General features: G+C 38.9%; 1 protein-coding gene across 1 annotated transcript; it reads left to right on the plus strand.

The window, feature by feature from the left end:
• The first annotated feature begins 809 nt into the window (after positions 1–809).
• LOC139135835 (leupaxin-like) lies at positions 810–11,077 on the plus strand. The gene is made up of 6 exons (XM_070703576.1): positions 810–1,238; positions 4,911–4,983; positions 7,019–7,202; positions 7,582–7,702; positions 8,128–8,267; positions 9,500–11,077. Exons 2-6 carry the CDS (start codon positions 4,949–4,951, stop codon positions 9,572–9,574), a joined length of 555 nt encoding a protein of 184 aa, XP_070559677.1. The 5' UTR covers positions 810–1,238; positions 4,911–4,948; the 3' UTR covers positions 9,575–11,077.
• The last annotated feature ends 1,293 nt before the right edge of the window (positions 11,078–12,370 follow it).

A 12,370-nucleotide genomic window follows, 5' to 3' on the forward strand; every position in this document is an offset into this window, starting at 1 on the left:
TTTGAGCGAGCCAATAGAGCTAGAGGTCTGATTTTTGGTATATAGGAATAACTTAGCAATACAATTATTTTGACAAAATGTCACATGACCTCAATGACCTTTGACCTCAAATATATATATTTGTCCACAACTCAGTAACTACAAGTGCTACACCCTTCATATTTGGTATGATGGGACACCTTATGACACCACATATTGTACCTCATTAATTATGCGCATATCTCATTCTGAGCAAGCCAATAGAGCTGGATGTCCGATTTTTGGTGTATAGGGATAACTATAGGGTAGAAATCTAAATATGTCCATCTAAATATTAGACATCTACCATCGAGAACAAAAGAAATTTGCTGTAATTTGAATATTTAAGGAGTTTAAGCAATTTCCACTATAAATAAAGAACCCTGCCTCAAACTCCACAAAAGTTGCTAGACATATTTTGCTGTTGTCATGCCATTGCTTCGTTTAATAACCAGTCAATCAAATGCCTAATTGACAGGAGGAAATTCAAGACCATATTGAATAGTAGTATATATTGTCCTCAAAATTACTCTATCACGGCCCAAGTACTCATTGCCTTCAGCAATACTGCCTTGTTATTATTATTATTATTATTATTATTATTATTATTATTATATCGACGTAGTGGGGAACTTCGGCTTGGGACTATGAGTGACACTGCATCGATCGGGAGGTATCAATTGTTTCGGTGACGTAACATGAATCAAATTGACTGGAAATCGCATAAAATATTTTTGCTTTCATTACATAGTTACACGTCTTATCAAGGACTTCCTTCTTGTTCACACATGATCAGTTCGAGTCACAGTCACCTGTGGTCTATTCCGCTCTGCGTCTCTCTGTGCGCCCATAGACGTCTATGGGGCGCATGGACGCAGAGCGGAATAGACCACAAGTGACGGTGGTTAGAGTGCTTGCCAGTTCGCCTGTGTTCTGGCGTGGACAGTGGAGCGGAAGATGACGGATATAGCATGGCCCGCCATCGACGTGATTTTTGCACACAGCCCGAAAGTTTTATACCAGGGGTATTTAAATACGCGTCGTCTGTCAGGCAAATTCCTCGGCAAATCGCATTGCACGAAGCTTCCATTGCACAGAGGATTGTTTTTCAATCCACCGTACGTACCACCGAGTGCAAAACGACCGGAGCAAGGCCTGGGTTGGCTGATCTGATAGCAGCAAGCCAAGATCTCCCTCGCTTAAAGGACGCAACAGTCTCGGTAAGTCTCCGATAAAAATTTACACCTTCATGGAACTTTTGGGCGCGGCATGGTATGGTAGGTTCGACATGGAACGTATGTGTTTGATGTATATAGGGTTGCGTCCAGCGGCACAAATTCTGCTGTCGATATCGTCTGCTGCTGGAAACTGAAATAAACGCGTAAAACAATCAATCATGTACTGTTCTCATTTGAAAATAGAGTAGCCGTGTTACGCTTGTAAGACCAGGAGTCTGGATGATGACCATTGATAGAGTTCCACCATACCACGATCAATATTGCCAATCTCTTTAAGTTCAACAATAAGATTCAGCCATCTGTAAACAAAGCCTTCATTTTATTGTCGACCAGCATTTTTCTAGAGACGGTGCTCTCAACCTACCAGTACATAGATATCTAATGGCCTCGAAACACTCTCGCACTGCCACATTGTACATCTCGTGATGTTATTTATCTATTGTTTCCCCAACACGGCTTTATTTTCGAAATAAATTGTAAGTGATTTAAATTTAAATTCAATTATAATAAAGTATTATGTTAACCTTTGTTTTAAATTTGCATGACGATAAGAAAGGGCCTTTCAATAGCACACCCAAGTAGATCCCATTTGCACCATACCAGTACACAGTAGTGTTCGTATTGTTCTGTGAACGATAGACCCTAGGGTCCGTGAGTAGGAGGGAATGCAGTTTTCACCACCATTCCATTAGCATGTGGAACGCGCCCCTGACCGCAAACCGATCACTAGTAAGAGACGCCCGCCCTTTACTGCTTTATATGTGCCCACTACCCGCATTAGGTCCAAACATTTATTTTACGGGTGAACACATTAATTGTCTGCCAGTGTGGCAAAGGTTAGTTTAGGTCATATATATTTAGGGGAAAACGAGAAGTGCTTGGAATTAATTTATATATCTATATTAATTTATATACTTCTTTAATTCATAATGCATTCTGCTTACTCTGCAGTATCATTTCGGATGTCAACCTTAAGGGTACGAATCAATTGTATCCATTATGACAATCACGAATAATTGAGTCGGCCTATACTGGGGTAGTCAACAAATCTGCAGTGAAAAAAAAGTTTTGGCTAGCGCTTTCTGGGCGGTGGAGCCTATCTCTGCTGTGGGTTTGGAAATGTCATCAATGGCTTACAATGTTAAAGTTTCAGTCTGCGGACAGGGAATATGGTACAATCGCCGATGCCGACAGGAGATGAAATCATCTAGCAAATAGAGGGTAGTGAGGAGGTCTTGGTGGAAATAGATGGCGCGGAAAGGTTTCCTGGTTAGGAAGGGGAGAGGGATTATTTCAAATCTTTGATGGGCAACTGCGAAAAGCTTTCTCTTCTCCATCAAATGTACTTTTATTCAAAATTCTTAAGTGTGTAACATTTCTACACATTCAAAATGCCTTTGTTGCAGTTTGACTGCCTGACTATGCCGTCTACTTGTCCATGTTTGTTGTTGCTCCTTGAGCAGCAGTCAATGCAGAAATGAGATCGAAAGCACAAAGCCTTAATGTGGTGCTTTATACCTCTTTGAAGAGACACTGACTATTTTGTGCAAAAACATATTTAAAACCAAATCATATCAAGTAAGCTTGTCTATTGTGAAATCAACTCTTGTTCATTCCATTCATTCATTCATCTATTCATTCATTCATTCATTCATTCATTCATTCATTCATTCATTCATTCATTCATTCATTCATTCATTCGTGTTGACCATTCATTCGTCCATGTCGTTCATTCATTCATTCTTCCGTCCATCAATTCATTCATATATTCATTTATTAATTTATTCACCCATTCATTCAGGTCACATTGTTTGAAACCTCTGAGTAAGTATACAGATTAGATGCAATGAACTTTCTTCTGAACAAGATACACACATGTCAAGTGGAGGCAACTGTATAAAACTTCTTGAACGTTTCAACGACACCTTCAGCCTTAGATGTGTATAATTATAACGATCTGTCGTCAAGAGTTTAGAATGAAAGCAATTAGCAACCGTATATTGTGGCAAATCACATAAAAAGAGAGTCATCAGTCCAAAACTGTCTCATATCAAAAGCGTGAAGCATAATTTGCGGTGGTTTTATTCACTCGTGTGGTCGTTTAAATGAGATATTGTATTTCATTCGATAATACGCAGCTGATTTGACACGTGCCTGCTCCATCTCAGATCTAACTCTGTCGCCTGGTTCGATACACGGTGATGGTCGCTGTGATATGCATTAGAAAATTGGGACATCGTACATGTACTTTTCTAATGCATACCACAGCGGCCATCGCCTTTATCGAACTACAAACGACTGTCAATCCAACACTCGTACTGGTTGTTGACTGAAGTACTACAAAATGAAATCTTCAGGCTCGTTATTTAACGCGTTTCATGAATGAAGCATTGTTTGCGTTAGTACATTGAAGACGACTAGTTACATTTGACTGGCGGATGCATATTCTTACGACCAATATGCAATGCTTTGTACGCCTTTGTACTGTTTTGCCTTCCCGTATATGTACAATGTGCCAGTTCCCTACCGTCTAAGGTCACAAGTAGACAACGATGCAGTGGCTGTGTCCCATAACTCTGCAGGACAATAGGACACCTGTGCCGGACAAGATACTTTCGCGATTGTTTTTATGGGTGACTTGCGATGTCACATACTCAGCGAGAACGAAATGACTGGACCAGATAACAATGCCTTCATTGTAGAATAGGAAAATAGCACGCATGCTGTCCAGAGGGTGATACCGTACACCTTGGTTACAGTCAAACATCATACCGACGTCGTAAAACTACCGCCATTTTTGACACGCCTAGCTTACACCTATAGCGCTTAAAAATCATGGTACCCGACTAAAGCTGCAGATGCACTAAAGTGTCCCCGAGAGTGTCCCGTTTACGTCAGTAAGAGACCCTTGGACACAATAGCTCTATCCCAGAGGACAATGGTAGCGTTGTCCCATTTTCGTGAATGTCAGTTTGGAATCCACTACCAGTGGGTAGAAATTTGGAATTCAGATGCAAAAGGCAGATAGTTTTGGTCCAGGTTTTTGACATTGTATGGAAGAAGTGCGCGTATAGGCCAAAACAGGTTAATTCTAAGCGGCGTGCGTTTCATTCAGTGATATGGGGAAGCACCTATAGAAAAACTTTAGGCAAGAGCAGACTTTTCCAACAGACTGAAAGATTCTGTCGTGTAATGGATGCTGCACATCTACTATAGTGGTTGGGGGTTGGAGTTGGCCGAATAGATATTCACGAACCTTTCAATCTAACTGGGCTAACAAATATGGACCAAAATATCGTTTTATTTCCACTAACAATAAATTTAGCGTAGACAATTTACAAAGGTTAAATCATTTATCACACACATATGACATTATGCACCTATCTATACTACCTCTGTCCATATAAATTGCATTATATTTATTTTCAAATAATCGACAGCGCAAATGGTGGGTAGGTCACTTGCCATTTACAAGATCGTATATTATTTTAGCTGTACATCTCACAGTCCCATGAACTTTGTAACTCTGTACGGTGCTTCAGTAATTACATTTAAATGTGACTATTTTTATAATATGCTTTGTGCAGGTATTTATTTTGCGACCTCGTTGCAACCTTACCTGCATACATTAATATCTGACTATTTTTGTTTCAGTCTGGCCCGTAGATCGCCCGCTCTGAATCTAAAGTACGATGCCCGAGTGCGCCGATTGCAAGAAGCCCATCAGGTATAAAGACAGAAAGTTTTCTTTAGTCATCAGCACTGAATATCAATGTTGTCACGAAGTATATGCGATATTGTGTGGTCTCCGTGTGGATGGATGTCACTAAAATATTAGTAGTCTTGTTCCCTCTCCGTTCTGCCGCTGGCTGCGCTGTTCTGCATAAGCTGACCGCTAATTTTACCCAAACATCAACCAAAATAGAAAAATAGTGGGTCAGATTTGGAAGTTGACGTTTCATCGAAAATATAATGCGTTAATGAAAGCAGTTAGCAAATACAGTCAAGTGCGATTGTTTTGTGGAAAAGCCTCAGCTGCTTTCGACGATTCTGATTGTTTTCTAAATGCTGCAAAGTCGTCTGCAAATATTCCTGCATTCAATATTTTCTCAATTGCAACACCGTTCTAATGACATGTTTTGACATTTCAGTACTCAACAAGTGTTTGTTTCTACCCTATGGCATATCCATACATGGACTGGGAATTCGACGTCATAACATGCTTTTCAAAACTGGGGAAATTTACTTCACTGGTTCCCAAAATATTCATTTCACCATTATATTGTGGAGAAAATCAGAAGAATAAATTCTGTAGTCAGTTGGGTTCATAATTTGTTCGTGTTAACGAAGCGTTTGTACGATCACTGGAAGTCTTGGTTCCTTCGTGAAGACTGACGATCAATCAAGATGCTTGTCGTAGCATCGCAACAATTAGCTCATGTCCGATCCTTTTGTGAAATCAGCGTAGCTGAGGCATAGCACTGCTGAAGTGGTGGGGGAAAATCGAAATTAGAATAGTCGGGAAAAGTGGTGGACTGCTAAACTGCAGGAAGGCATTGCACAGCTGCAGCTTTCAGTCGGTTAGCAAAGAAAGAAAACAAACGTACGGCCGGTGGTGGCGCCATCTCCAGTGTGAGACGATGCGAGACAGCGTATTACCCACTCTGTACGGTGAAATGACTTACGTCTTTTCAGGGAAACTTATAGTAAAGTATGCATAAGAATTGCAACTGCATGAGAGCTTAAAATGGCGATTTTTTCAAAGTTTGTATTTTTCACCCGATATTGTGTAGAAACAGTGCAGTCTTCAGGCTCTGGACAGCTGGATGTTAAAGTTTTCCGCCTGACCACAGTCCCTCCATGGGACTGTGACCTAATCAAACCATATTTGTCGTTTTCAGTGAACTGGGTCGCAGATTGTTAAATTATTTTCTTAATATAGTCTGAACAATTCACTTAGTTAAAAAAATAAAACTTTCGCAACTGTACGAAACAACGTGAAGAACGATTTAATTTCCATTAATTATATATTAATCTTTTCTGTAAATCGTCCGCAGCGAAACTTGTAAATTGATGATAAAATAAATTCAATGTAAACAGATATGAAACATACAGGTGGTTAAGGTAAATGAACTGGGGATCTCTCAAGCATGAAATCCGTGCCTACTATTGATGAGTTGCCGATAAAATTTTTATACTCCTCAATGCTGGAGAATAAATATTTATGTTCTTCTCGTAAGGAAGAAGTAGTTGACAGTGTCGTTTGCATACACGTTCAAAAAACCCAGGCAACACCGTGTAAATAAATGCCATTATTTTTCACTGATAAAGGGTTGAAGGTTCGTGTCAAGTGTTTTGTCAGATGTCAAAAAGTAATATTAAACAGATATATCGGCTCAGCTCTTAATTTACCTCGATTTGTGTAACCATAGGCATTTGATTATCTACTGTTGATATTTCCAACTGTCCCAATCTATTAGTTGCCATTCACGGGCTCACTGAGGTCGCTGTTCAACAGAGTTGGGTCCGTGCGAGAGAGCGGGTCATTGAGTGACGAGTCTCGGGTCTGTGACCCTTGTATCACGGTTATTAAGAATAATGTAGTAAAATCGAATTATTATAACGAAGATTAAGCTTCTTTCAAACCCAAAAATTGTGAAGTGTGTGTCACCGTCGGGCAAAGAGGTGAATTTTTAACACTTTATTCAAGTGTCATCAATTTCCAGGTTAAATAATACTTATGATTTTGTTTGTCTTTAAAGCGGCACAATCGTGACGGCCTTGGACAAAGAATGGCACCCTGACTGTTTTCTCTGCTCAGAATGCCAATGTCAACTGAGAGGCAAAAGTTTCTACACGACCAAAGTTGGACGAGTCATCTGCGAGCTTGATTACAAAATCTTCGAAGCGTCACGATGTTCCAAATGCCACGAGGCAGTCACTGGGGTAAGTGAATGATTATATCATCGAGACAATTGGGAATCCCGTTACCATGGCAAAGTTCGTGAGATTTTGATAAAGACGCAGCGATAAATAGAAATGTACCTTTACAACTGCAAAGCTCATTACTACTAGAGAAGGTTGAAATTAATTGTGCAATTCCAGGAAGATTGCCAATGTTAATTTAATCACAGTGAAGAACCTAGATGGTCACTGTAAATCTTTGCTCCGATTGTAATATACACGTGGTCACCGTACCCAAATGGCCTACGCTGTATTTAGTTTCTGTCATTATCGTTTCTGTCTTTTATGGAAAAATAAATTGGAACGTCATAGCCAATCACATGACACCTGTTCATCAGGCACTGTTTCCTAATATTCACAGGAGATAGTCACTGCCCTGGACCGGAAGTGGCACCCTCACTGTTTCGTGTGCACTCTCTGCCGAAACCCGTTCGGCAGTGATGGCTTCATGGTGAAAGACGAAAAGCCATTCTGCAAGAAAGGTGAGAATGGAGGTCACAGGGTCAAGTGTTTGAAAATGTTGTGCACCAAGTGTTTGGTGTTACCAGCCTCCGCAACAAATGCAAACACACACACTTGTACTCAAGTTACTTTTCTGATGTTGCATTCAGAAGCATAGGCGTTTTTTAATATACAATGTACCTTCATACCTGTTTGCTGGCCTACCAAGCCACCATCTTACTTATCTATCATTCATTCATTCATTCATTCATTCATTCGTTCATGCACTCTAAGATGTTTGCGTAAGGACAAATTAGTTACAAAAGTCCTCCCTGATTATCTGCATTTTTCAGTTGTGTTGAAAATATCTTGTTACTGAGAGGTCAGAGGTCACTGTGATATTTTCCCATGTTTTTACTACCATTCTTTTCCATTCCAACTCAAGCATGATTATCTTCCTGTACAGATTACCAAGAGCAATTCACTGGTGGTCAAGATATTAAGATCGTTACTTCTGACACCTGTTATGGATGTAACGAAAAGCTGGGATCGAAGTGGGTCGAGGCAATGAATCAGAATTGGCACCCTGACTGCTTTGTTTGTTCTGTAAGTAGCTAGCGCTCAGCTTACTTTGGTCGTAATCTATACTGCATTCCTTAGAGCCATTCACCAACACAAAGCATCAACGAACAAAAAACTGCGTTGTCAAGCTTGAAATACCAGTGACAGTATGTCTTTGTCCACGACGCATCACAGAAGGTCATGACCGTTTTCAATTGTGAAACAATGTATTCACTGTCAGCATCTTAGACAGCAACGCTTACATTTTCCAAATAACACAGATCTTTTCGAATGTAACTATGTTCAGTATGTTGTGGTGAAAACCTACCCAGCAACAAGACCTTCATGTGTGTTGATACTCTGATTTCTTTGTACTTTTAGTTCCCGCAGATCTCCGCATCAATTTGTTTATTGGCAATGCATTGTACGGTATCTCAGTATTTTTGCAAACCGTATTTTAAATGATATTTCATGTCGAACATTTTCAAATATTGACATTCCAAAAAGGGATTAAGAAGGACAGTCCTCTCGAGGAACGAACCACCATGATTGTATCACAAAAGTTTCATTTAAGCATAGGCGGCCCATACATATTGATAAGCTTATTATTGAGTTTTTCTCAGTTTTCTCTGTCACTGTCAGCCCCTCTCCTTTTCTTCATGCTCTGACTGATCGTAGTATTAGCCTAACCTATAGCCTCTTGACTCTTTATTCATTTTACACTCCATTACAAGGACGTATATCTCTCATACACACATGCTGTAATTGATTAGTCAACACAACTAATTATGCTAATCCGTGGACTTATCAGAGGTTGGTCAACATCGGAAAGATAGTGATGTTAATGAAAAAGGAGCCCGTTTTAGTAACCATTCCTATCTTTCGCGATGTTGACCAACCCGTAAAATCCCTGATAAGTCCACGGATTAGCATAATTAGTTGTGTTGACTAATTAATTACAGCATGTGTGTATGAGAGATATACGTCCTTGTAATGGAGTGTAAAATAAATAAAGAGTCACAGAGGCTAGGCTAGGTTATATAAACCTTTTATTTTATTTATTCCGATCATTCAGAGCATGAAGAAAGAAGAGAAAATGATAGAGAAAACACTGAAAAACTCAGTAGTACTTATTGGGTCGCCTGTGATTTAAGTTAACACTTTCAAAACAGTTCACTTTACTGTCAGTTTGCAAGCCACAACGTCAATGTAAACAATCAGTCTGTAGATGTTTACATTTTTTCATCGATTTTTTCTGATGTCTGCTGTTTCTACAGAAATGTAAGGAGTCCCTATCCGGAGAGAAATTCTTCAATGTTGAGGGTAAACCTGTCTGCACCAAGTGTGGTTGATTCCTCCATCGAACGTCCCCAGCCCTCCTCGACAGCCATCCAAGACGGTGACGATGATGCAGAATGGGAAAACCCCAGATAAGCAGCATCGAGGAGCCGACCATTCAATTCATTCGAGGAGTGGTACATTTCATGTGGCCCCTTTGAGCGGTTTTAAACAGATACAAAACCCAAATTCGGCAGAAAGACAATTTTCGGTGGAAGCAGTCCCTCGCAATGTTAAATTCTTTTAGCTTGAACTAAAGGTAGGCTTATTGGCACCGTAACGACAGTATTTGTACATTGGTAGAAGACTTGAAGTCAGTAGCATCACTCTTTGAAGAGGTGCCCATTGTATAATTGATATCGATAAAATACGAATACAGTTAATCGTTAGTTATTTTGTTATTTGTTTGTGTTGTCAAAATAATTTTTTAGTAAATTGATTTCTTTTCATACAAAGAAAAAAAAACGATCTCTTGTTTTCAGAGCATTAAGAACCAACTAGTACAAGATTCAGTTAATGATAAGCTTACTTGGTGTATTTGTAAGTGTACTATATAAGCTTATTATAGAAATTGAAAATAATCCTGAAACAGACATGACACAGGTACGTAATTGAAATGAAATGGGAAGTGAATCAGAATTACTCTATAATCAGCCAACTTCGGTTCTGATAGGATTGGACATCTCTCGAAACAGATACTTTGAAGTTATAAATCTAAGTTTGTATCAATGGGCGATATTTGTAGCTAGCATAGCTGATGATATTTGTGTAAATTAAAGTGTAGAAATAGCTCAACCACAACTCAAATTCAGTGGATTTTTTCCTTCTGATATTTACATATATGAATTGACAACACCAAAGATGGCTAACTTCATTGTCCTTTGTATTCATCGGTACGGGAGTCCCACTCAGTGGAAATATCTGTGTTTTTTAAACTTTTGTGTTCGTGAATTTCTTTACATATCAGTCATCGGTCAAAATGAAAAGAATATAATAATAATAAGTAATAATATACAAAGTAGAACACACTGATTTCTGTGATGACGTCTGATAAATATCATAGAAATGGTCAATAAGGTGTTAATATTTCGGAATCTGGTTTTATACGTAAAAGTTAATCAAAACACAACTATCGATTAAGGGTACAGTATTTGTAAATTTCAATCACTTTTTTCAGTATCGTGTTGATGTACAGAAAAAAATCATTATCAAATCTTGAAAGAATTTAATAGGTTGGTCAGGAATGTTATATTAAATTTTTGCGAGTTTATTCAGTCCCGACTGGAAAAAACTTCAACTGTCATGAAAATAGTGGACATTATGTACATGTAAGTCATAGTGAATTGTTCTAACATTTCTGAGAAGAACCTGACATTGCAGTTGACAGGTGATAAAAAGTACTATACTGAAATGACGTTCACATTTACAGTCCATTTCCCAGTATGTAGTTCATTATCACTTTGGTATAGAGCGCTTAGATATTTAATTAAATAAAATGAAAGAATGGGTAAAGCGAACGCGCCGTCTCTTTTTATTACTAGTTTGTCATGGACAAAAATGCTGAAGTAACGGTCATGGATTTCTAACCCAGGTTTATCAGCATAACTGATCAACTTCGCCTTTGCCAACAGCAGAAAAGGTTACAAGTGCTCATGCCACACTTTGGCACTTATTGTTGGCAATGAGGATATCAAATTATGAGTTCCTTTTGTTTATTTGCGATGATCAAGTTCTCTCGGATTCTTTAAAACATTTTTGCGGAATCAAAGAGTATCATTTACACGGTCCAGAACGTATATCCCTGTAAAATAGCCTCTGGAAATAGTTTAGGTTGATCAAGAATATTACATTTGATTTTATTTGGAGGATACACGACCGAAGAAAAGTATGAAATGGCCATCTATGTCTTGTTAACGTCAGTTTAAATGTTAAAATGTTAACCATTGGCGGCAGATGTTTAATAGGGTAAGTGGTACTGCTGGTCACACTGAGTTTGTCATTTCCAAAATGAATATAGGCAACAGAGGTTAGCGACAGAGGGGAGGGGAGCTTGATCTTCTACGTGCGTCTTTTTGCGTGTATGTATAGATTCTTACACGTCTGGTATTATAATTTCTGCACACTCTTGTTGACGACCGCTTGCAAAACACGTGATGTTTTTATGAACGGGTAAAATATCAGTGTACTCAGACCCACATTAGTGACTCGATCTTGGTTTCAACAAAAATAACTTTGTTGGAAACATACACGGGATGTATAACCTGATACTAGGGGTTATTATTTTGATTTGATTGTCAAAACAAAAACATTAACAAAAAGCATAAAGGAGCAAAAATCGGAAAAGAGCTGATAAATAATTTAAACGCAACCCGCAGAAAGGGACAGGAAGATCAGCCATGAAAGAAGATATTGTTCATATCCTATATTTATAAACACGTTTGCTTATCTTTTCCGAAAATTAAGTCTTTCTAGCTTTTCTGTATCTGTCGTTATGATGGCCGTGGCCAACCTTTGGACAGTAAATTTTCTTCAAATGTACCCCTATACGTCAAGTACAATCATCGCCCAGGAGTTACGTCTACATCATTCAGGTTTCAACCAAAGCTTAACTGTTATAGCTCAACGTTTACCATAATTATTTTGAGTGGCCAGGAGACTATTGCTAACGAGGCTGTTGACAACGCTCTCTACAAACTCTTTCATTCATCACACTACACATACCAATGCTGACTTTCATGTTTGCTGCAAGACTCATAATTGTCTCTTTATAATAGAGCGTAACCCATTGCCTGGTGATAGTGCGGTAGGTA

The sequence above is a fragment of the Ptychodera flava genome, chromosome 6 (genome assembly GCF_041260155.1).
Source record: "Ptychodera flava strain L36383 chromosome 6, AS_Pfla_20210202, whole genome shotgun sequence".
NCBI classification, from domain to species: Eukaryota; Metazoa; Hemichordata; class Enteropneusta; family Ptychoderidae; genus Ptychodera; species Ptychodera flava.